Source organism: Onychostruthus taczanowskii, unplaced genomic scaffold (assembly GCF_017590055.1).
Source record: "Onychostruthus taczanowskii isolate IOZ18803 unplaced genomic scaffold, ASM1759005v1 scaffold46, whole genome shotgun sequence".
Taxonomy (NCBI): domain Eukaryota; kingdom Metazoa; phylum Chordata; class Aves; order Passeriformes; family Passeridae; genus Onychostruthus; species Onychostruthus taczanowskii.
In genome coordinates, this window is record NW_024502125.1 from 5,068,610 (window position 1) to 5,095,433 (window position 26,824).

The following is a 26,824-nucleotide window of genomic DNA, read 5'->3' on the forward strand; positions in this document are numbered from 1 at the left end:
ACTGTGCTCACACACAGAGCAAGCTCTGTAGCCTAGCAGTATAAAAGACGGATGAGCCGCTATGAAGACACAAGTAACAGTCCAGATAATTTTACGAGAATGCACTCTGTCCTGTCTTCATAATGTTGTTCTGACTTCATTAAAACCACAAACGATTTGAGACACAAGCCTGCACATAGTTCCCCTGGGAATGGCTCGGAGGTTTGAACCGGGTTTTTAACACAGGAGTTGAAGGAAGACAAAGTTAGAAGAGACCGCCAGCATCAGCGGGTCTCATACCTTGCAAACACCGACAAAATCTTTTCAATTTCTTTTCTAATCCATTACCAAAACCCATCGGTGTAAATCCGCACCCCCCGCACCCCCTCACACGCAGCACCGCCCCTCCCGCAGCGGGCCCGAGCCCCGCCCAGCTCTCCCGGCTCCGCCCCTGGGCCGCCGCTCACTCGGAGGGCGGGCCCCGGCTCGGGGCGGGCCCCGCGGCCCAGTTCCGGCTGGCGGGGATGGCGCGGCGGGCGTGTTTCAGCCGGTTGCTGTGCCTGTGCTTCAGCCGGCTGCTGCCCCTGTGCCTGCCCCTGTGCCTGCCGGCGGCGGCGCGCCCGCCCGCCCCGCACCTCGTGCTGGTGCTGGCCGACGACCTGGGCTGGGGCGACGTGGGCTGGCACGGCTCTGCCATCCGCACGCCGCGGCTGGACGCGCTGGGGGCGGGCGGCGTGCGGCTGGAGCGCTACTACACCCAGCCGCTGTGCACGCCGTCCCGCAGCCAGCTCCTCTCGGGCCGCTACCAGGTAGGGCGGGCGCTCCCAGCCCTGGATGCTGCGGGTGCTCCCGGCTCGCTTCTGGCAGCCCCCGTGCGCTGGGGCTTGCTGGGTCTCTGTGCCGCTGTGCCGCGGAAACCAGCTGCTCTGAAGCTGCAAACTTCGCCTGGCGAGCTCGGGAGTAAAGTAGATGTGGAATCAGTGCAAATTGGTCTGTTCCAGAAAAGCCGAGCTGCTCTCTATGCTTCGGTTGGATTAACAGGCACGGCAGCCTGTGTTGGAAAATATCCTTGCCCTAGTCGCCTGCTTGTTGGATATTTTTCCACTGGACAACCCGGGTGAGACGCATACAGAAGCAAATGAGCATTACTTGTTCAGTTTTTGCTACATGTTTCCAGTGCAGCGCCCAAATGCATCACAAGCTATCCATTCACCTCCACCTGGTACAGGAGGTGATGTTCTGCGCTCCTCGATAGAGTGCGCGAAGAGTGGTCATTAGTCTAAATAGTTCATAGTGGTTATCCTGATTTTCCCACTTTTTTTTTTTTTTTTCCAGTTGTACAGGTGTAAGATTTGGGCTGTATCAGTACTGATATAATTTTACCCTTTCCCATCCTTTTTGCAGTTTTGGCAAAAAACAGGGGGAGTGGGGGGTGGGAAAGAAAGTGTGGACACACAGCATAGACAGAAGGAAGAAACTCTCAAAAGGTTAAGTATGTTTCAGAAACTTCCCCTCTGTCTCAAGAAGTCCTGCACATCCATGCTAACCGTAGTGATTGCCAAATAAACTGCTCTGGGTGAAAGAAAATAAATGTTATACTGTATTAGTGGATGCTGTCTCCTCTTGCAGAAATGTTTTCTAGGTGACACTCTTTCCAAGTAACGTTTGTCTCGTTCCTGAAAAGTCCAAGAACGAATGATGATGAATAGGAAAAAGCAATTTACATTATCTTTACCAACCCTTGAGGCGGTTAAAATATTTTTTCATAGTGAATATTTTTAAAATACAGTTCATAATCTGAATGTGCTCTCTAAGAAAGGGGCCACTGCTGCATCACATCTTAAAAATGGACTTTGAAAATACCTATAGTTCAGTCTGGATTTTAATTCATCCCATACATCTGGCTTGAAAATTTAGTAATCTTTATGTTGACCATGTTGCAACTGAGTGAAATAATATTAGAAAATTGAAGTAATTTTCTTTAATTTTTTTTAATAGAGGAAGCATTCCGTGCAGCAGTAATTATGCAGCAAATAATTATGTTATGCAGAAAATATGTGGGATCTTTGTAAAAATTGTTTTACCCATGGATATGATTAACAGTTGCTTAGAAACTTGAGAAAGTAACCTAAATCTGGAGCTGAGATTTTGGTAGTCACCTTGCAATCCGTCTAAAAGAAAATCAGTGGTATTGGGCTATGATAGCTATATTTTTTTATAATTGCCTCCTTGTCCATTTTCTCATTTTCTAGATACAGTGAAAGAAATTACAATGCTTTGCTAGTTTGTGCAATTTGTATATTCATGCTTTCTGTAATAAAGAATTTTAAAATATTTTAAATATTTTTATCTATAATAGAAAATCTATACTATAATTTAACTTTTGAAACCTCCTTGTTCAAAGAAAATGAGAAAGTAATAGGCCCTTTAGAAAAGGGCCTCACCCAGTTGCCTAAGATCATGGCTTATTTGTTTTAAAAGTTAGTTCAGAGAGTTGCTAAATTTCAAAGCAATGCTTTCAAAGTTAGTAACACAGCTTGCTACACTGGTGTGCTTATCGGAGTCATAAAATCTGGGGTCATCTGCTCCACAGGATCTTGGAGACTTTGTGCTTTGACATACACAGTTTGCTAGAAATATTTAATATATGAACAAAACATATATAATTGTATACATATAATATCAGTAACTGAGGAGGTTTCTTATATCAGGAGTGATATACTACTCAAAGTATTGTTATCAGTGATGGTTTTGTGAACAAATACAAAATTCACAACTTAGTAAGAGTGGAAACTTTAGTAGAACTATTGAATATCAGATCTAGTCAGTGTGAAGCTTGTGTCATCTCCATACCCAAATGCTTTCTATGATGCTTGTACTTATTTAAAGCATGCAAATAAATATACAAATGTGTATATAGAATGTCCATTTAGAAGAGTAGTAGAAAAATAGTTTTCTTTTATTGACCTTTCCTCCAGTGACTGATCTCTGATCCAGGCAAAAGCTTGATAGATTCACCTGCCATGTGCTTTTTGCCCATTTCAATCCCATTTAAAATGTCTCACTCCATCTTGAGATGTCCCTAGACTTCAAACAGACCATTAGATTAGAGGATTTAGAGGACTGTTAGATTTCTAGCTAAAAGCATAAAAGGCTTTGTGTATGTTTGTTTGGTTTTTTTTGTTTGTTTTGAGTTGGTTTGGTTTGGAGTTGTTTTTTTTTTTTTTTATTGTGCTTAATTTATGTCTGGGAAGATGTTAACTCTTGCAGTGCTATTTTCTTGTTTTCCTCCATGCAACCCCTGCCCTCCACCCTGCAGCTTCCTCATCATCTTCAGTGGTACATTGATAAAATGAAGATGCCCTAAAAATAATGCTAATCTCTAATGCAGCTGTGCTTCTTTTTTGGCCTGCTTATAAATTAACCTGTGGGCTGCATTGTAAGTGATCTCTCGCACTTCTTTTCTCTGCTAGATCCACACAGGTTTACAACACCAGATAATTTGGCCATGCCAGCCCAGCTGTCTGCCATTGGATGAGAAACTCCTCCCAGAGCTGCTTCAAGAGGCTGGATATGTTACTCATATGGTGGGGAAGTGGCATTTGGGGATGTACAGAAAAGAATGTCTTCCAACCCGCAGAGGATTTGACACTTACTTTGGTAATGGTTTGATTTAATATGGGCAAAATGTGGTGTTGAAAAGGATGAGAAGCTGCCAAACTGCCCCTTTCTTGTAACAGCAGCGGATTTACTGTTGATTTATAAGTAAAGCCATACCTCGGTATGCACATTTCCAAAGTATCACTGCTTTAAAAATGATAATGCCTTAAATGTATGCTCAAGCTTTACAGCTGACTGAAGAAAGTATCAGAATTACTGTGTGGCTCCAAGTAAAGTATTTCTCTCTTACCATTTTCCCTCACTCCTCCCTCCTTCCCAGAGTTAACTTTTTAGTCCAAATACTCTGTCTCCTACCTACAGCAGCACAGGGGAATAGGGAGTGGGGATTACAGCCAGTTTGTGTAGCTTTGGTTTTCCAGAGCTGGTGGTGAGATGGTGTGAAAGCATCTATAAAGTAGTATCCAAAAACTCACAAGTTAGGAACTGAGCTGTCAGGCTAAACAGTAGACTCACTTGTCTGAGTGTGAGTGCATTACTTGCAGAGCAACTTGTAGCTATGCATTGATTATTGTTCCAAGTGTGGCTTGGGCTCCTGTCCCCGTATCAATTCCACATTTATTAGTTTTGCACAAGTGTCACGGATGTTATGTGACTTGGGCTGTCTGATGTACATCTCATTCTGCATGGCACTGAGCTCAAAGAGGTCCATATCCACTTGATTGTTTTTGAGACACTTTCCTTGAATGATGAATTTCAAAATAGTTCATTTCAGTGCAGAAGACCACATTGCTCGTGTCTAACCTACAGCTTAAATGAAGAGTGTGACTCTGTGTGTGCCTTTTATAAACTAAGCTCGTCCACACATGAGGTGGGAACAACTGTTCCCTTTGATAGTTTAGTTTGTTTCACTCTTCAGGGAGCTCAGGGCCATGGTTTCACAACTGAATTAAGTGAATATATGTGGATTGTAATATAATGGCTATCATTGCTTAAGCATTTGTGCTTTCTCCCATCCCTTCACAGGAGTTTGGGATCTCTTTGATGGCATGGGTGTAGGTAAGCTGCTGTTCCTTGTGAATTCTCACCCTGGGACTGAGCAGGCTTTTAATGCAGGAGCCTGAGGACAGGCTGGCTCTGGGTATGGTTTTTGGGTGCCCAATGTGACATTATTTTTCAGAAGATATAGTGGTTTAGTATCCTGCAATGTTCACGTGATTCCAGTAGGCATCCATTATGATTAGTGGTGTTTGATTCCATGGCACACTTGATGCAGTCTTGTTCAGTGGACATTCAAAATGGAAAAAATGCAACATGTGCATTTGAGTACATTGATGCAATGTACACAAATGCAAAGAAATCTGCCTATAAAATCACTTCATCTTTTGAAAAATTAACCATTTTACTCTCCTAAAAATATAGTAGACATTTGTATTTTATTTAAGATAACTTCATTTTTTCTGTACATTTGTGTTTGCAGAAATTACTAGCTGCAGCTGCTGAAAAAAAAGTTCAAGTAAATTTCTTCTATCTTGGATTTTTGTCCCAGGTTGTTTTTTTGTTTTTTTTTTTTTTGCAGAACATAAGGCTGTATTTTTTTCAGATTCATCCATTTTTTTCAGGATATTGGGGGAGAAATCTAAAATCTAATTTCAAATGTAATTTTTGAGATTCAAGTATTTTGATTTTGAAAAGTTTTATTCGTGCCTGCTAAAACACAAAAGCTCTCGATGCCTAAGAGGGTAGCCCTAGGTAGGAGCAAATCTATACATGCAGGATTTTTACTTAATTTATTTTGGATATCTCTAAATGATAGTGTCTTTTCTTCACCAGCTGGTGTCAGCAGTGGATCAGAAATTGCGCTACAGCAGACATAAAAGATGATTCATACTTGGGTATTTTTGAATAAATGGATTTAAAAATTCCAAACTTTCTGGTAGAGGTGGAAGCCTTACATCAAAATACAAACATAGAAATCATACCACCAAAAATCAGACTAGTTCACAGCTAGATCACTGCCTTGGCTCTTAATGCATTAGTTTAGTGCTGATGGACATCCAAGTACGAGTTAGAGGTCATTAAACTGCTTTCAAAATGTTTAACTTCTTTTGAAATTAATGCTGGCATTAGCAATGAAAAGCCTATGAGGTATTGGATGTGGAGCTACTTAGACATGTCAGGGGTCTCACAGTAGGTGGTCCAGGATTGAATTAGTGTTTTAGCTCAAAACCACTAATGTTTTGACATTTGTGTTTGACTTTTTTTCCTCCTCCTGATGTATGTGTTTATGTGACACAATGTTGGCCTGCTCATTTGACATCTTTTCCTGTTGTAGGCTATCTCCTTGGCAGTGAGGATTATTATACTCATGACCGCTGTGTCCTCATCAAAGCAAAGAATGTGACGCGCTGTGCTCTGGACTTTCGAGATGGAGAAGAAGTTGCAACTGGATTTAAAAATGTGTACTCCACAAATTTATTCACAGAAAGAGCTATAGATCTTATAGCCAATCACAAAACTGAGAAGGTACAGGCAACAGCTGCTGCTCTGATAACTTCAGCATTAAAGAATGTTTCTAAAAACATTGATGAAATGTTAATACAGAGAGCTGTGTTTGAGCTGCAGTTCAGGGCTATTCAATAGGTGCATGGAGCTAAATATGAGAAGTAGCAGTAGTAAAACTCATCTGCTGCCAAAATTGGCTTTGTCTGCATTGTCCTGGCCTGCTACCTTTCTCCATTTCTTCTATTTTCATACAATTAACACATTTTTAGAAATGGTGTAGCAAGTAGTTTGCACTTCTAAGCAGAGAAGGGAAGCTTAAGAGAAGTTTAATAGAAAGAAATCGTTAACAATTATGTTATGAAGAAAAGATACAGCTGATGTTTTTCCACAGCTTTTCAAAAGTAATGTTTCAAAGCTTTCTTAGTTTATGTGCAGGGAATAGAAGGTGTAGAAGAAATCAAAGGGCACTTACTGCACTGTTAATAAAAGATTTCTGCTTTTGCTGCAGTAACTTTAGCACTTTATGTTTAACTTTAGTACTTTACGTTCAACTAATTTCCATTCTATTCCTTCCACCCCAGCCCCTCTTTCTCTATCTCGCCTTTCAGTCTGTGCATGAACCTCTTGAGGTCCCTGAAGAATACATGAAACCATATTCTTCCATAAAAGATGTGAAGAGGCGCCATTATGCAGGAATGGTGACTCTTATGGACGAAGCGGTAGGAAATCTTACTGATGCTCTGAAAACATACGGTCTTTGGGACAACACGGTTTTTGTTTTCTCTACTGGTAAGTTCCTTCAAGTATTCTTTCAGTAATAACTTTGCTAACAAGCTGACTACAGAGACATCTGGCCCCTCTGTCTTTTCTCTGGATATCTTCTAGTGACATAAGAGTGAGGAAAGTTGAGCAGGAGTTTTGAGTGAAACAACGGTTTCTCTCCCTTCTCTTAGGGCTTTCTCAAGCTTGACAAAAACAACTCTGAAGTAATGTCTGTGCACATGGGGGATGCTCCTGATGGTGTAAAAATACCTTTTTTTAAACCTGAGGAGTGCAGTGGAGTTAGAAGCATCCTACTTGACGCTGCAGTTACTGAGGATCTGTCAGAATTGAATCCTTACTGAGACCTGTCTACAAATTTATTTCTTCTGAAGCAGTCTGTCCTCTCTGTGAATTGCTGTGTGTTGCAGGAAGCACAAACAGCTAGACAGCAATCAGTTTGAAGCCAAAACTGTTTCTTTCCCTCATTTTAAGACGTTGTGTAGTTTTTCTCATTTTTGAAGTATTTCACTGGCATCTTAGTCCCATGAAACAAAGGTCTGTTAATAAAACAGCTGAAAATATGACGAGCAGTCTAGTCAGCCAAATTACAGTCTAAGTTTTTCTATGTACAGGCACACGATCCGGTTTCTAGATTATTAGAGTAATGTAAATAATACATTGCAAAGCAGTCTACTTCGTTTCCAAATTAAGAATGAAACAGAACTTTTTTGAACTACTTGGCTGAGTTTCAGGAACATATTTACTCTTGTTTGGTTGGAAGTGGGAAGTAACCTTTCAATGCATATAGTAGTTCTTTTGCCCACACTTTACATATTAGGGCTGTCAAAATGGCAAATTAATTTTATGTGAACACTTCAAATACAAGAAAAAGAACTGAAATGAACAGACAAGCAAAACAAAAAAAGAACCAACGAAAGTTTGATGAAAATGCGCTTTGGTGTTTTGAATTTAGCAGCTGCTTCCTATAGCATTCAGAATCTTGGAATTTAATTTTGAGTCCAGACCTGTTTGCCTTATGATGTTATATTTATGTCCAGGTTTTGGATCTAGCAGGATTTGATAACTTGTCTATGCCTATTTCTGTTTGCAATGTTTTTATATTTAGAACTGAAAGTAAGCAAAGACATATGGAAGACTATACTAGTATTTATTCCATATGGAAAAAATCCAGGCTTTGCTGAGGCTGGGGCTTGGTAGTTATTTCAGTAATGTTTATTCAGTACATTGTGGAATAAAACTAAATATATCTGAGCTAGAATTACAAGGTATGAGTGAATTAAAAAGACAAATTTGGTTTTTTTGCCTATGAAACATGTATTTTTCTGGATGGTGATGGTGTACCCTGTTTTTTAACAGTGATTATTTTGCAATCAGTTGCAGGTATATTTCAACAAGAATCAAACAATTAGGAGAATCAAGTGCCTACTCTATCTAATGGGACTTATTTTGAGTTAATTGGCAGTTTAAACTTCCAGGACTTAAATTTAATATGATCAAAATGCATGGAAATTGGACTTAAATCAGGCAGGACAGGGGCCAGTGATTTGGGTCTTTTCAGTGTTCTCACTTTACTTCACGCAGCTATTCTTTACAGGCATAAAACATTGCATGCAATAAGGACCCAGCTTTGAAAACCAAGTGTTAGAACCATAAAACATTTTAAAAAGACCAGAAAAGGGAAAAAACCAAATTATTTGTTTTTTCTATATTTTGTTTAGTGCTTTTACAGGTGGTGTGTTTCAGAACGGACATTAGAACATGGTTGAAAAGAAACATGCGAGGATCTGCAGTTGAGCATCTCTTGCAGAGAGCTGTGCTGTGTCAGATCTCCCTGCACAGCTTCCAGGTCCTTTGGAACTGGGAGTCGTGCTGTGCACTGGTAGCTATAATATGAGCATATGATTCTAGTATTATTTACCTCCAGCTCTTGAGATCATGTCTTCTTGGAGAAGTGCCTCTTCCTGCCCCAAGTGCTGTTCTGGCATTGGGAGACCCTTTTTTAGCTTAGAGGGACACAGCAGGGGACACACACTTTTCTTCATGATCAAGTACTCTCTCCAAGAAAGTTCTTCCCATTTTGTGGGATTAAGAATGAATTTAAGGATTTCAATGAAGACTGCAAGGGAGAATCTAGGGAATGATAAAGTTTATCCATAAGTTTAATGAGCAGTGTTAAAAACACAGAATCATCATACTTCTTCAGAGGGATTTGGGGGTGCTGGTGGCAGAGAGGCTGGACATGACCCAGCCATGGGCACTCCCAGCCCAGAGAGCCACACGTGTCCTGGGCTGCATCCAGAGCAGTGTGGGCAGCAGGGCCAGGGAGGGGATTCTGCCCCTCTGCTCTGCTCTGCTGAGACCCCACCTGCAGGGCTGCAGCAGCTCTGGGGCCCAGCACAGGAAGGACATGGACCTGCTGGAGGGAGCCCAGGGCACGGCCACAGAAATTATCAGAGAACTGGAACACCTTCATTATTAGGACAGAGAGTTCGGGTTGTTCAGCCATGAGAAGAGAGGGCTCTGAAGATACCTTACTGCAGGCTTTCAGTACTTTAAAGTTGGCTTATAAAAAAATAGGAGAACAGAGTTTTTAACAGGATCTGTTGTGATAGGACAAAGGGTGATGGTTTTAAACTGAAGTAGAACAGATTTGGACTGGATATAAGGAAGACAGTTTTCATAATGAAGTTGGTGAAACACTGTAGCAGGTTGCACAGAGAGGTGGTGGATGTCCCATCCCTGGAAACATTCAAGGTCAGGCTGGATGGGGCACTAAATAAGCTGATCTAGTCGAAGAAGTCTGCTCATTGTAGGGGAGGTTGGACTAGATGACTTTTATAGGTCCTGTCAAACCCAAACCATTCTATGAGAAAAGCACTCCCTGTTTTGTTAGCTATGTGGTTGGATAAAGGTGTTGTTGAAAGTCTGTAGAAGAAAAAGAAGGCCCTATTTTTATGGTACATTTTACTTGATTCATTACTATTTCCTTTTTAGTTTAGGCCAAAATTCACACTTTTGTGTTTGTATCTCTCCATGCTTTAAAAGTCCTGTCCAAAGAATAATTTACAGGTGGTCATTTTGTATTTTGTATTATAGCAAGTAGCATTGCAACAAACATAATCTTCTGACTACTTCTCTGTGTTGACCTCAAAGTGTAGATTTCTCTTTAGTGGGTACATATTTAAAAAACATAGACTATGATGTAGTATTTGATCTTGTGGTAGGGGTTTTATTATTATTATTATTATTATTATTATTATTATTATTATTATTATTATTATTATTATTATTATTATTATTATTATTATTATTATTATTATTATTATTATTATTATTATTATTATTATTATTATTATTATTATTATTATTATTATTATTATTATTATACTCTTTCATGTTTCTTCCTATTTGTTATGGCTCAAGAGGGATTGCCTTGAAAACATGCCAGTTGACAAGTAGAAATACTCCACATTTTGAAAGAGTCTTATGGAAAGTGTAGAAGAACATAAGTTCCTCTTTAAAGTGGCCTGATGGATAGGATAAAAATGTAACTTCATTATTTTGGTCATTAGCAAAGTTGGACTCCATCAGTATGTCCTGTAAATCAACCCTCTTTTTGAGGCATCTTTTTGAAGCCAGGCTATTTCTACAAGTAAATAAGAAAAAAGTGAGCATGTTCAATGGCATGTGGTGGTATATTTGTGTATCAAGTAGTAGCTTGAAAACTCTTGACTGGTTTGATATGAAGTAGAATTTGCTTTTGTGGAGCATATTTTACACTGCAGATGCAAGTAACTCTGTGCTAACGAGATCATTGGTGAAAATAAAATAATTGCTTGTTTAAGCAAAACAGATGAAAATGAATGCAGCAGTGGCGGGTACCCATGGCCTTTTGATCACTTGAAATCAAAGAGAATGAGAGAGTGTGTATTTCTCCTCTAAGCAGTCATAGGAGGATGTAACTACCAGTGTCCCTGAACAGAGCTTCGATTTAAAACAAAGGTCATAAAAAGCATTAAAATGGTACAAATTTGGCTCAGAACTATTAACATGGGCTTTGAGTCCACATTTTGCTTCAAATACAGAACTGTGATTTGAGGTAAGATGTGTTGTCAATACAATGTGATTATAGTTTCTGCAAGGTATTACAAGAACTTGCCAACGTTAAAGCAAAGGAATATGACCCGTAATTTCAGCTCTGTATTAAAGCTACTATCCTGGCTTTATTTAATTTTCAGCTCTTTGTTATACTGAAACACTGTGGAGCAACACTCCTTTCTTCCAGTATTTCTTCCCATTTTAAAATGTGGATTAGCACTGTAATGCCCAGTAGTTGCCATAAGAGGGCTTTGAAAAGCAAAACACATGTAACTTTTCAAGCCTTGGTTTACATTGCTAAGAGGAAACCACATAAATCCTTTCCATAATGGAGCATGTGACAGTGATGACTGTTTTCACTCCAAAAGACGGTCTTTTTATCATTGTAGAATTATGATTCATAAGAACACAGATTGTTTTGGAGATACTGATGTTTATAAAGTCTCTATCATAACCCTAGGGTTTTTTCCCCCCACAAAATTTCATACTGCCCTTTTTTTTCCCTTTTCTTTTTTTTTTCCTTTTCTTTTTTTTTTTTTCTTTCATTCCAGCCCACATATTGTGGCTTTTGACTAATGAAATAATGGGATTTTCTTTTTCCAATGCCTTCTTTGAGACTACAAATCTGACTTTCACTGATTCCTTAAGGGAATTTTTTAATCTTCTTGGTATCTCTGTGCAAAAATTAGCTCCTGCTCCTTCACTTTTGCATATAAGGGGCTTCACAGAGTTTTCTAATTGCAGATTGGCCAAGCCAACTGACTAGAGCAATTATTCTCTTGTCTGTGATGTCTGAGGTGCTGATTTTGAAGGTTGTGCTCTCAGATTTTATTACTGCAGATCTGAAGATTTGTTTTAATTGGTCTTTCAGAGGTTTCTGTGAGGTTTGGTGTGTTTTCAGTGAGGAATATGCCTGGGCGTCTATGGCCTGAGCATCTGCTGCTTCCTGAGTGAAAAAAAGCACAGGTACCTTAGCTGCAAGCACCTTCAATCACACAGTTATTTGAGTTAATCTATTCCCTTTTTTTAAATTCTTGTTTATTAAGTTTTATTGTTATTCTGGCAAAGGTTCTGATAGTTCACTATTTTCATCACAAATTCATTAGAATTGTTACATGAAAGGTGCATGTGGTTGGTGTTTTGTACTCCAGTGCTGGCTTCTATTTTTGTTTTCAGGCTTTTTTCATGTTAAAGTATGAGTGATAATTTAGAAATTAAGAAAGACCTTCTCTGTCATATTATGCAGATAATAATAATGAGAATACATTTTTGAGAATATGTTATCAAAGGTGGAAATGGATTTAAGATCAAGGAAATGGATTTAAGATCAATACTGATAGACATTGATAGACAATATATTGACTCCCTCCTCCCCTCCCCTTTTAAAATCCTATAAAAACCCAGAATGTGTTGTAGGAAGTGTTTGTTTATCTTCCATTCCATCTAGCATTAATCCCTCCCCAACCTCCCAGATTTTTCCATGCAAAATGTAACACTGCAAAGCCAAGTTCCTGAACAGCGAGTAACCTCATACCAGAGATATTAGCTTCTTTTTTGTCTTCATGGTTAAAGTTGAATCATAAGTTGAATCTTGTCTTTTTCTTCCTGTTTTTAGCATATGCCAGTGCTTGAAGTGAAGTTCATTTGTAAATGAAACTTGGAAGTGAATTTTGCCCAAAATTTTGCAAACGGGCCAGTTTTGTATAAAGCTTTGACTTAAGCATGTTAATAGTTATGCTAGTAATTTTTTCCTCAGAATGAGATGAATGCTGAAAATAGCTCATTTTGTGTATTAACAGTAATGTTCAATAATTTCCCACAGCTCCCAAAACGTTGCCTTAAACTGTGAATACTATTAAATTATACTAGTTTTGTTCTCCATAATAGTGTTTGAGAAGCCTTTATTCTTTGTGTCAGAAGTTTCTATACCCAAAATGTGGTCAAGTTAACTTGTCCTGTCAGTGGGACAAATCCACAGTTTTCCTGACAGTGTTTTGTCTGACTTGCTGACTGCAGACATATAAACAGTTTGTCAGGTTATTCCTGTTGGTTTTGGGTTAAAATTTCCTTCCATATTTCTGTCATGTCTAGTGATGGTGTGTGCTGGTGTAGAGCTTGACAGGGTCTGTAACTACTAAAACCTGTTTAATTATTGAGTCTGCTCACAATGAAAGCACTTGACTGAAACTGTCTGTGCTAGGATTGCTACTATCATGAAAACTGTACTAAGAAGCAAAAAAAAAATAAAAAATCAATGGGATGGAAAAAGGCATTTCCCACCAAAATGTTCTTTTGTAGGGCTAAGTCTGTAAGTAGTGGAAGCTTGTGTACATCAATTTCTTTTCCCATTAGATCTTTTTCCCCCCCCAGTTTTGGAAAAGTCAGGAGAATAAGGAGGCAGTTTTGGTGAGTTGCAAAAAAACATAGAGGTTGATTTATAGGAGCACAGCTCGATAAAAGTTACTCTGTAAATACTCAGTAAAGGTGTTCAGTAAATGTTGCTCTGATGCAGGAAAGGTATTATATTCCCTTGATGGAAAAAAAAACCCTATGGTTGTGTTTAAAGTACAATAAGAATTACATTAACAGAATTTTATATTAGAAGGTGTAGTTTTTGTTGTCCCTCTAATTGAACGGCTTTCAATAGTGTTTCCATCACACATACACAAATAAATCGGCAAGCACTGGAAATAAAATAATGTGTCAGCACTCTGAAGAAAAAGGGGCATTTCTGCCATTGAAAATTGAACATTCAAGATTATTCTTCCCACTGTGAGTAAACAACATCAGACTGAAGTACACGACAGATATTTCTTCATCAGCTGGTCTTACCAAATAATTTTGGTTCATTTTGTTGGAAATACGTGTTTCCTATAAGTCATCAGAGGGAGTATGATTCTTCTTCACTCATACTTGCAGCATGACTGGAAGACGCAGCTACACATGGATCTTTCAGATGCAATGTGGGGAAGCAGGGAAGAACATGAGTTCAAATTAAGGGCAAAGTTATTCTCCAATTCATGCTGCGAGTCTCCTATCCACAGTGTAGATCTCTATTGTGTATTCTGTACTCTTTTTTTAATGAAACCTTAATGGGAGTTCTGCACTTGGAACTTGTACAGAGTAAGCATTATTTATGCTGTGAAGATCAGAGGGGAAAAATTTTCCCCAAATGTGATCCTTTACCAGCATTATTGACAGGGCTCTCTGTTTAACTGTGATTCACAACAGAGCTTAAATCACACAGACAAAGGGCTCTGAAGTCCTGTTCTGTGACCTAGACTTTCAGCAAGAATGTTGGAGGTCAAAAGTGAGATGCATATACAGAGCTGTACATTGATGCTGTCTAATGTTTGCTCATATTGTGTCTGTCACTAATAAGTGCTATTTAATTCCCTTTCACATATGCAAAATTCACATAAAAAGCTAAAAAAATGCCCAACCAAACCAAGCACTAGCTGCTTGCTTGTTTTGTTGATAATGGCAACTGATTGTGCTTTTCATTCAAAATTATGTACAACTATTAAGCATTACCTATTAGTAGACAATTAGACTTGTCTCCTGCTTATACACATTACTTCATTTTTAAATAACATAATACACATTAAATGATACGTGATGGCATCATGTCTGCTAAATACATATGAGCATTTAAATTGTTGAATCACTTTTGCTTGTAGTTGCCATTCTTTGCTCTTTACTAATGTGAAATATTACTGCCTCTGTAATTTCAATAGTGTTTAAAACAAAATCGTACAAAGTCCAGATTTACATTATGGAATACATATGTCAACACTTAATGTAAACGAAACTATGGGGTTTGGCTCTTCTGTAGTCTCCCCATCAGAAATAGGGAACAGGAGGAAAAGTATAGGAATAGGGGTTTTGTCCTACTTTCTATCTTTTTCACTTGTTTGAGGTTGTTTGCATGTTACACCTTTTGTAGTTGCAGACTTCAGAAATCTGATTTGTAGAAATATTGAAAGTAGCATGAGTCATTTCATTGACACGATCTGTTTTCAACAATACCAAGACACTAACATTGTTAAAATGGATTTTTAAACTCTGTAGGTTACATATGAAATAATTTCGTAGCTAACTTTTAATATAATTTCCAGTTCTGCTTCAGTTGGATGGCCGTCACACTGACCTCCATGTGGTTTCAATTAAGTTTAAGAACATGATTGCTCCTAAAGCCCCAGCCCTTCAAAGGACAATGAGATGCATAAAATTTAGGAAATGATTACTGCTCTGGATGCAGCCCAGGACATGTGTGGCTCTCTGGGCTGGGAGTGCCCATGGCTGGGTCATGTCCAGCCTCTCAGCCACCAGCACCCCCAAGTCCTTCTGGGCAGGGCTGCTGTGATCTGTCCATCCCCAGCCTGTGCTGCTGCCAGGGTTGCTCTCACCCAGGTGAAGCACGTTGCACTTGGTCTTGTTGAACCTTGTAAGATTCCTGTGGGCTTGTCCAGAGCTTGTCCAGGTCCTTCTGGAAGAGATCCTGTCCCTCAGGCATGTCAGCTGCACCACTCAGCTGGGTGTTGACTGAAAATTTGCCAAGGGTACACTTGGTCCCACTGTGTCATTGGTGAAGATATTAATCAGTGCTGATCCCCATACCGACCCCAAGGGACACCACTGATCACTGATCTATGTCCAGACATGGAGGGATTGACTGGTTCTCTGAATGTGACCATACAGCGTAATTCATTATGCTGTGAGCGGCCCACCCATCAAATCCATCCTTCCAGTTTGGACAGAAGGATGTTTTGGGGGACTGTGTCAAAGGTTTTACAGAAGTCCAGATAAATAACATCTGTAACCTTTCCCTTGTCCACTGATGCAGTCAATTTGTTTTAGAAGACCATTGGGCTGATCTGAGAGGACTTGCCCAGAGGTCATGCTGACAGGACAGTAGTCCCCAGAGTCATCCTTTATACCCTTCTTAAAGATGTTTATCTTTTCCAGTCACCTGGGTTTTGCCCTGACTGCCATGAATTTTTAACTATCATGGAGAGCAGAGATTGGCAACACTATCAGTTTCAGGCCTCTGGGATGCATTTTGTCAGGTCCTGTAGATTTATGTAAATTCCTCAGGTGGTCATGAACCTGATCTTCTCTTACAGTTGCTCCCTTTCTTGTGGTACTTCCACTCAAGAGGCGTGAGAAAAGAGACTGTCAGAAGAAGACTGAGGCAAAATGTTGTTGACTACCTCAGCCTTTTCCTCATTCTTTCTTACCAGTTTGTCAGTCACCTCCATTGTGAGAGAACTCCGTTCCCCTGACTTTCCTATCCTGGCTGTAAAGCCCTTGTTACTCATTACATCCCTTACCAAGGGATGCACAGCTCCAGCCATACCTTGATACGTACCTTGGACTGCATCCTTATACTCTTCCTGTTTCAGGAGTACCTCTTCCAGAATACCTGTTTGCCCTTCCACATTATAAAATGCACTGCCTGTACGTTGTACATTTTCTTCTTAGTTTTACCAGTAGGTTGACTCTGCCATTGCCTTGCTTCCCTGATTTCTTATGCCTGGGGTTCAGGAATTTTTGCCCTCTATGTCCTTAAAGATCTGTCAGCTCTGTTCCGCTCCCTTGTCCTCAAGGGCCTTTTCTCAGGGAAGGTCTTATTGACTAGCTTCTTGAAGAGCTGGAAGTTTGCCTCCCTGCAATTCAGGATCCTGTCTTCACTCTTTACCTGGCCCATATCTCTCAGGACTGAGAACTCTACCAGTACATTATATTATAGAAAGTAATACAAAATTATCAAAATGTCATTTCTTAGTTTTTCACAATTTTTTATTTCAGTATTTTTTCAATAATTGCCTAATAGTACTAAAGCAGTTTGCTATTTTATATGCATGCATTTTTAGGTTTCCTTTGTAACTGATAAATATTGTTTGAAACAACGCAGAACCATCTGACACAAAGCTTTAGTATTTATTTAGAAATATAGCTTCTCCAAGGGACTTACTTTGTCAATCAGTGACAGCCCTATAGAAACACAGGGAAAATCAATCATTGATTCACTTGTGAAAGAAGCATGCAATGTTGTCTAGTCTGGGTTAAGAATTTGGAAGAAGTTGCAGGCGTGGTAAGATGGCCTTAGTCAAATGAGTAGTATCTGAAAAAGGTTATTTGAATCCCTGCTGAGATGTTTTGGATCTGTTTTCCTTCCCTGCTTTTTCTTTTTTTTCATATATGGCCATATAAACTATGGGTTGATTAGTACATCTGTTTTGTATATTTATGAATATTCCAGAATTAAAGTATGCTGCTGAGCTAAACTCTACAGAAGAATGTGAGAACTTTCAAATAAAAGCTTTGCACTACTGTTCTTTCTTTCACTCTCCATTATTTCATGTTATTCTTATACATAGAACATAATGGACCGATATTGGTGGGCAGTATTGGTTTAGTGTCCATTAAAAAAGTAAGATTATCACTCTCTGCCTTATTTTATGGGAGAGTAAAACCAGCAGAATTTATTTAGATGGTCAGAATATAGACGTGCTGAATGCAAAGGAAGCCATACGTTTTACAGATCATTGAGTTAAAAATACCAGAGAAACACTGAAATCCATGAGCATGTTAGTTATTAGGCAGTGGATGCTAAGATTTGGCCACAGGTAAGTATATGAGATTATGTCAATGTCTGATGTGAAAATGGCTTGGAGAGCTCTTACTGCAGGTTTTTTTCCTCTCTTCATCCTAACACTGAAACTAATAAGCTGATTTCCTCTCCTTTTGGAAGGTTCCTTGTTTGTTTTTTTTCAGTTGCTTACGGCTTGGTCTTAATCATTCCTCTGCTTTCTCTAAACCTCTTTATGCCCTTTTGAAATCTATGTTTCTAGACATCTTCACATGCCTAGTATGACTGGAGTATCTGTCTCTTTTAATACAGCATCTATCTTTGTATTTCTTTTTAAGCAGGAAGAAACACTCCCTCTTTTATCTGCACTTTGAGCACTGCTGCTGTGTGGAATGCTGCCTGTGCTTGCTCTTACATTTGACCTCCAATTGTGTTTTCTCAAGTTAAAATACAGCCAGAGCTTTGTGCACATTGAAGTGAGCTGACCCTGAATCCTGTATTAAGATTCCAGAGTAGCTTGAACTGGTTGGAAAGAATGAATCAGAAGTCTGCAGTGGTAATTTCACTTATATTTTAGAGTAAATGGCTTTAACGTACAACACATAAAACCAAATAATGCAGCAAATGTAATACAGGTTTTTCATTACTGACTTCTTGTATTGTAGATGATCTCCATGTTTAGGCTTTGCAAAAGATTGTTACTGATCACTGCAGAAAACTGGATGTATTGAAGCATTGTACTGCTTCTCATGACTTGGAAGAGTATACTTTATCAAATCAACAATGAGATGTGCTGACATCTGGTATGCAGAACCTAATGAGAGTTTTAATAGTTGTATCTCTTTAAGTTTGCTTTGTCTCCTTTCTGTTTGCACTGAAGCATTGTAACACATTTTACAATCAAATAAGCATTTGCAACAAGTGGATGTAAAGAAAGACATCCTCTGCAAGTTTTTTTGGTTAAGACCAAATTTTTTCAACACTATTCTTCTGTTACTCATGGGGGTTATAAAACCAAAAGGTGCATTCCATTACTTTTCTCTGTGACATTGTACATAATTGCAGTTCTGACTGCAGAGGATATTAATTGTTATCTGCCTACTTGAATGTATCACACATTCTGCTGCCATCAACCTATGTTCCAGTGATTTCACAGGATTGTAAAAGCAAAGCCTTTGTTTAAAACAATTTAATAGTTAGATTTTACTGGCCACAAATGGTTTGCATTGACTTGGAGAGAAAAACTTTTGGTGACCATCCGTTGCAGTTCATTAGAAAGTCAAAGGTACCAGAAAGAATACAAGGGCAAAAAAACCCCAAGAGCAACAACAACAACAAACAAACAAAAAAAAAAAAAAAAAAAAAAAAAAACCGAAACAAAAACAAAACTAAAAGGAAAAATGCATACCTCAGGTGGAGGAATAGCTGTGATGCTGATGTATGGGGCTAAGGTCAAGGGCTTTTTCTGCCCACAGGTGTCTCCTTTCACAGGCAATTGCTCCTGAGGTCTCTCAGCTGCTCAGGGCCTGCACGTGGCTTCCTGTGATTATCTCCAAGTGACCTTGGGTAGCTTGAGCATTTTAAATAGCTATAGTGGTTTCAATTTATTAATCTAGATAATTTTGACATAACTGTGTGAAGAGTAAGCATACTTACAATCATATCAGCCTTTTTTAGGGATTGTTTGCCCCTTGTGTGATCTGAAAGGTTTTAATTACCTCTGTTCTTTAAATTAGTTCAGTAAGAGCCTTCCTGCAGCCTAAGGCAAATGAGGAGATAGGCTTTGGGAAAACATGGACCTGAAGACCTTGCCTGATTTAATGGGTCACGTATTCTGAAGAGAAATCTGAAGTAGGATTTAGTAAAACTCCCCTGCTAAAGTGGGTGTAGAGGGAATATATGACTTCTGGACTCACCAATATATGAGTCAGGTAGTGGTTACTCATGAGGGCAGAAGCCCTTTTCAAGGAAGATAAAACTGCAGCTGTAAATGTTGAGATTAGGGGAGCTCACCACTTGAGATGCCACCATCACCTCTAGCCACCCCTCATTTGCAGGGACCTACCCTATGACTTAATACTTCTTAATGCAGGGTTGGACTAAGCAGGCTGAGGAAGGATCGTGTAGGTGGTTTGATCAATGATATAAATGAGATGATAAATTCTTACTGCTGGTGGCATCAGGGATGTCAAGCAATAGTGGAGAAATTAATTTGGTAAGCATAGGTTGAATCACAAAGCAGATATGCTTTATGGCTTTAATATCACTGTATTAGATAAGAAATTTGAAGATAAAAGAAGGGAAGATGTCTTCTGAAAATTATAGGATTGGCCTATTTCTGAAGTATGGGTGTACTGTGAATCATTTGACCATCCAGGCCTAAAGCTCATATGTAATGAAATACTGTCTTTGAGCAGAGAAATCTGTTAGTGTAGTTTGGATTTTTCTGCTTCTTTCCCACTTTTGGGAGTGGAAAAAGAAAAAAAAATACTCTGTAAAGGATGGAGTTTCCAGGGTAAATGTTCTAGGGAATGATCATTAGGCACAAAGCCATTAAAACTATAATGCCCACAAAGAGCAAAATATGCAATTTGAGTATTCTGTTGAAGTCTACAGTCGTTTCTGTTGTGCATATTAACAACTCCCCTTAAAATATCTGAGAGTTATAGCGTATATTTGAGGACTGAATGTGGTCTGTACAGCTAGATGTTGCCAAGAGGAGAGATTTCACAACTTCAGGATTCAGGAAATATGAACTAAAGTGGCAGAAAGTTCAAGGATGATGATATTGGAGAAAGGTTGGATCTTGCCAAGAGGAAATTGCTGGTGACCTTACTGAACTAGCATGGTGCAGGCAGATTGCAGAGATTCAAACATGGGAGTAATTAAAGAGGGCATGTTTTGGCATGTAGCTGGGGGGAAAAATAACAAAGTTGGAATAAAATAATCATTAATACGTTAAAAAATTTGAATTTAAGTGTTCCTTCTTGTCATTCACTTGAATGCAGCATTGATGTGACAGAGTGAAGGAGGGAAGAGTATTAGGCACAACTGTAAATGCTAGTTTTTTTCTCATTTTTGGAGAACATATGTTCGGTTTTGTCCAGCTTAACATCCGTTTTTTAGATTCAGCAGTATATTATTCAGCCATTGTTACTTGTAACCAAGCAAAGGTGTTAAAGAAAGGAATAACATGCAAAACATATTCTGAATCACTCACTCAGCAAATAGCTTGCTTGCCATTTCCCTGCCTGGAAAACATAGCGCGTTTCTGAAGAACGGATATATGGAAACTGGTTAAAAACCTTACTTTGGTCTTTAGAGGGAACAGATACAGAACTCTTCAGAACAGATTCCATTACTCTCCATTACTAGTGTTTCTCTATCACCATATTAACTTATAAAATAACCCATTTACTCCCCAGCAATCTTGGTTGCATTTAGCAAAAGCTGAGGTGGCTGTTGGGAGAGCCTTAGACAATGCTGGACGAGTGCCTATATGAGATGAGAAAATGGTTGCGTTTCCATCTTGTTCAATAAATGTACCTGTTTCTTTTCATCATAATCTCTCAGAGAATAACACAGACTCCAGCAAGCAAAACAGTTACAACTGATCACAAAACGATTAGCCTTTCTCATCCCCTCTGTAAGACTAGTGTTATAAAGAATGTAATTTTCTTCACTCTATGGAGTAAAGAGTTTCAGTTTTTGTGGTTTATGGCTCGGTGTGAGAATTAGCATATGGACACATATGTCTTCCTAAGGTGCATGCTGCACTTTTTAAAAATGTCCCCTGTGGTAAGTAATAACTAAAGACTTTTGTTTCATTTTTATATTATTTTGCCAGCAGGTATGTGTTTCTTTCTGGTAATGAACTCAGTCAGTATATTCTGGGTATAGCTAGGGTCCCAAGAGATTAAGAACTCAAACAAAAGTGATGTAAAAAACAGATGTAAATCTGTCCAATGGCCGGAATCAAGTCATCCTTTGCACAGTGTAAAACCAATGCATGTGTCTAAACTTAAGAAGAAAAAAACCCTCTGGCTTATAGAGGGTGAAATATTAAAGTGGTAGACACAGAGGAGGGGTTGGGTTACTACTGGATGGCCAAGGATCAGCTGTAATACTCTTGGCATGAAGGAGTGGCCCTGCCACTCCTGCTTTTAGGAATGGATTTCTAAATTCCTTGCACCGAGGTTTCTGCTGTTCCTGGGCTGATGGGGGAGTTTCATCATGGGGCAGTTTTCCCTTTCTGCAGGTGATGTTGTTGGGAGGTGCCTATCTGCACCATCTTCCTGTGTACAGGCTGGGTTGGACTTTGTGCAGCCCTGTTCTTTCTCCCCAGCCTTTCTCCCAAAACCTTTCCCAGCTGTATCCTGATGTGCTAAACTGCTTAAATTAACTCCAGATTGCTCTGTTTATTGTGTGCCAGAGGAGTGACAGAAGGCAATCAGAGCAGCTTCCTCTCAAACAAACTCCAAGAAAGAGGGGGTGCAGGATATTAGGATGGAAAATATGGGTTCTGGGAAGAACCCTGGGGCTTTAATGCCTGTATATTAGATTAGGTCTCTGCTGTTTGCATTTTAATTCTAAGTTTTGGCAGCTTTGTGTCCCTGGAAGTGGGTTTTTGGGTTGCTTTTCTTTTGTGTTTTTCTTTTTTCTTTTTAAAAGAAAACAAAAAGTTTGTATGGTCCAAGTAGTAATTTCTTCTCTCCCCCTCAAATGCCACTTGAGAAGAGTGAAATAATGCTCCTCTAAAGTTATCAGTCTCCCTGTGGGCCATGTGCACTTCAGTGCCTCTGCTTCATGTGAAGTCAGTGACCTCTTTTCTTGTACATGACTGATCAGCAGTAAATGTGAAACTAAAACTAGTTTCCACCAGCTCCTGTCTTCACAGTTGGGATAGCATCCTCTTTTCTTACCTTACAACGTGCAGCCTAAAGTACAAATGTAGCAGGTCTGAGGTCAGATCTTTCTGTACATCTGAAGGGGTGGTTTTGGCTGGTTGCTGCTTATAAGGGTATCTGTAAGCACAATAAAAACATCCCTCCTTCCTGCTTTTTTTTCTTCCAAAAGCTGCTATAAATATGCCTCCTAATTAGATCCGTAATAGTATTTTGATAATAGCACTAGGCTTGTTCTAAGACAGTCTTAGAGACTTCCAGAAGTAGAGGAAGAAACCCAAACCTATGCAGAATAAACTTCTGAATGCCTTTACTGCATAAAAACACCTAGGTGCTGCCAGCTGTTGGACAGTCTCTGCACTTAGAAAATTTAATGCGTAAAATTCAGTGCTTCCCAGCATATTTTTGGTCGTATGTCAGCCTTATCCTGTCCTCCTCTTATTATTGTCTGTTTACCATATGGACATATGTCTTCTATTTGGTAGGGAGGGATGGGGGATGCACTTGGAAGCTGAACATCCTTCTGAGTTACAACAGTTATTTTTTAAAATGCAATGAGGGAGCATATAAGGGAGATTCTGTTCAATTTAGCAAAGAGGAACCACCTTAGTTTCACTCTTATCTTCACAAAACCATTAATATATTAATCAGAAGCAAGAAACTGTAAGGAGAATCATTATTGACCACATTGCCCCTTCAAACTTTTTATGCACATATTTTGTGTTAGGTTACATATAGTTGATGGCTTTAGGATGGTAGCAGCCTTTGGTTTCAGGATTAAAAGGTTTTTTTTTCTAATTTTGAAGATGCTTTAATTTGATAACATATTGAAGTATCCTGCATTATAAAATAAATTGAAGTTGTTTTTTTCTTCTGGTCTGTACTCACTTCAAAAATATTGTGTGGCTTTAGACAAGGCTTTCAAACAGAGCTTGGCTCAGTTTGCAATATCAGACAGATGTGTGCTAGATCAGCTTACTGCAGGGGCCCTTGAGGAGAAATCAAAGAACATGGGAGTTTTCTATTGCAGCTTTAGAGAAATAAATCAATTCAAAAAAAGACTAGGATCTAAAGTACAGGTGGAAGACAAAAAAAAAAAAAAAAAAGCTGGGGCATGCTGACATTGGATTTGAGAAGTACTGTAGGTAAATAAGGATTATTTGGCAAACTGCTTTCAGGAAAAAGGAGACCTGGGTGTTGATAGCCAGGAGCCAGAAATGTTATACTAGATCTTTAAAGACTCTAATGATTGGTTAAAGTTATCACGAGTACATGATAAACAAATACTGAATTGATTCATGATACCTAATTGTATTTGTATAATCCTAGATATTTGAAGTTTTCTTCTTTCTTTGCCCTTGCAGATTTATTATTTCAAATTATTTATTTGGGGTATGTTCTGAATAGGATAGTAGTCTTTTCACAGTCAAAGATTTTCTTGGCACATAGCACTTCATTACACTTGATTTCTCTCACCTTTTTTTTTTTTTTTTTTTTTTTTTGACTGATTCCTAATCAGTCAAATCCTAAATGTTGGTCGGTTATTTCTTGCTCAGTGGGAATATGAGTTATATACATACATATGTATTAAAATTCTGGAGAGCTATTTAAAAAAAATAATATAAGTAGGTATCTAAGAAGTCTTTAAATTTGAAGACCTCAGAAATGTAAAACATTTAACATGTTTACTTTTGTGTGTGTCTGTGTGATATCAAGCACTTTTGGTCTTCTGTAACTTACTGCTAGAATTTATTTGTGCAGAATTTGTTGTGCACTGAGGTATACAGAGAAAAACAGTTCAGAAATACCATATTGGATTGTTGTGGTGGAAGAGAACTTTTTTCCTTAAGATTGTAATTCTTCTGGTGGTAATTAAATAATTGCTATTGCATTTTCTAAAATTATTGTCATAAAGATTTTCTGTATTACTCCTTGTTCTACAAATGCCAAATACATTGTTAAACTTACCTTGAGAATTAAGATTATAAGGACATATACTTAAAATTACAGTTCTGATACTGTAATCAAGCTTGTATAATATGTATCACAAACTTAAACACACTTATATGATCTCAGCAGAGTGGAAGATGCAGAATAAATTGAAGTTAAAGACAGTTTATGTAAATGAGGAGTATTTTTGTGAAATAGTCCTAATTCTGACTCAAGTAGTCAGCAAGAGTGATTTTTTTTCCCCTTAAGGGGACTTATAGGTAGCTCTTTATTATTTGAACTAAGAAAATGCAAACTGAAGAGAAGTGCTGGCATGAAAACTGCTTAATAACCGCACCAGATACAGTCCTGGATGAATCTTTGGAGAAATTCCAGGAAACCTGCTCGGAAGAGCTTGTCTAGAGCAATTTGCCAGGCATGTCAACAGAACTGTGGGGTGTAGCTCAGTTGTGGTTGAAAGAAGAATGTAGCAACCTGAGTGGTCACAAGGGAGACAAAAAACATATGCTCCGTTAGGAAGAAAAATAAAATTCACTTTTCTGTAGTGTAATTGAAACAAGGCCTGGTCTGTTCTAACAAAAGAGGTAACTGTACAAGATGACACATTGTTTCTTTTGGGGGATTAAAAAAAAAAAGGCAAAAAGTTTTAATGTACTATTTACTGCTTTTAACCTACACACTTAAGCCCTATCTAAGACTTGACAAAAAAAACCAGCAAGGAATATCTTTAAATGAAGACTAATTTCTGGCCTATTTGCAGAGAAAATAGTACCTCTGTTCTAAACCATTAATATGAGGCAGGATTGTGATCAAAAGCTGCTAAGATAGCATGTGCAGGCAGTACAAGTCACAGGAGGAAGTACCTGGTCCACATGTCCACATGTGGAGAAGGTAGGGTGTTGCCTATACTGTATTTAGGTGATCTTTGGAAACTCTTATTATAGTGTTTTGCCCACTATCCAAAAAACAAACTATAAAGGTATCTTTATAGTTTTTTTAATAAGTTTTTCATTCCACTGCATAGACAAGAATAGATTTTTTTTTTTTTAATGTGTACAACTTGGGGAGATTAAGCTTTCCTTATTAGAGAGCTGGCCTTACACAGTATTACAGTACTTGTTTCCATTTAGTTTCCTTTCCTAAAAATAACTTTCAAACCTATTGATCACTCTAAACTGAATTTCTCAGAGAAGTGATCTCTGGTGCTTAAACAAACCTATTAATGCTATTAATATTGCCCTGAGTTCAGTAACTACTGTGAGTTTTTCTTGGCAATGAATGCATGCAGAGATGTTTATGATCCTGGGAAGGACATTTGTCAGAGTTTGTTCTTAAGTCAACACTTCTGCCTTTTTTTTTGGTTTTCTATTGTCTAGTGATGTACAAATCCCATACAAAGCTTTCCCCGTAGTTGTGAGCATCTATTTCCAATGGTGTCTTTATAGTGCAAAGCAGACTGTTGCTTCAGTTCCAGGGTAATTTTGTAAGAAAGTGAGTTCATCCAAAGACTTGAATCTATGCTTCATTAATTATTGCTCTCAGAATTGTTTTATTGATGTTTTTATTGTCCATCTCTTCTTTAAAGAAATCTTAGTCATTAAACTGCTCGCTAGCTACACACATCCCACATCACTGTATATACACACTGCGCTAGTCAAAATGTTTGGCAGCTGGCAGCTCTTCAGAGAAGTATTTGGGAGAAACAGAAGGGCCTCTCTGTATAGTTTTGTTTATTGATTCCCTTAAAAACTCCTGCAAAACATCTCTTACAGTTTAGAAATTACAGATTTAGCAAATTAAACTCTTTCTCATGTATATGACAATGAATATTAATTACAAAAGCAGATGTTTGTGAGAAGAACATTTGCCTTCATTTTTAAAGTTGTATTGTATATTCAAGACACATAAGCTTTACTTTACATCTGTTTTTCTTACGTTGAAAGGTTTTCATTAAGTATATTTTTTTAAGTAACCCTTCCTCTTCTTTCTTTTTAATAAGAGGACCACAGTAGTTCCAAAGGCAATCACCTGCATTTTAAGAATAGGCTATATTCTCTGTTTTTCTGTGTCGAAAATATGTCCTATTTTCACCTAATTTGTTCTGGAATGGAGGTACATTTTGACATATTTTTGTTGTTTTTGCTTGTTCCATTGAAGCTGATGTTGATTCAGCTTTGATGGAAACTACATTTTAAAGTAGGCAGGAAGCTTCCATTGCTCTCCTTTATTCTCTTGTTTTGTCATTTACCCAGCATATATGTGCTGTGCATTTTTTCATTGCTGGTGGTGGTGCCTGCTACAAATTCTGTTTCAGCCCATTCTTGTATTAGTGAGACTGGCTTTTCCCCATATTCTCATTTGTTGCCACAAATTTCACCTTGTAGAAGAAAAT

General features: G+C 38.4%; 1 protein-coding gene across 2 annotated transcripts in view; it reads left to right on the top strand.

Annotated features, from left to right (window-relative positions):
• The first annotated feature begins 484 nt into the window (after positions 1-484).
• The window catches only part of ARSB (arylsulfatase B), a 62,555-nt gene continuing 36,215 nt past the window's right edge, over positions 485-26,824 (top strand). The window contains exons 1-5 of one of the 2 annotated variants that reach the window (XM_041414621.1): positions 485-788; positions 3,453-3,639; positions 4,624-4,656; positions 5,933-6,123; positions 6,684-6,891. In XM_041414621.1, the coding sequence (XP_041270555.1) occupies positions 504-788; positions 3,453-3,639; positions 4,624-4,656; positions 5,933-6,123; positions 6,684-6,891 (904 nt within the window). In that variant the 5' untranslated portion in view covers positions 485-503. The remainder of the gene's footprint in view (positions 789-3,452; positions 3,640-4,623; positions 4,657-5,932; positions 6,124-6,683; positions 6,892-26,824) is intronic. The other variant, XM_041414622.1, reaches the window with a different exon arrangement.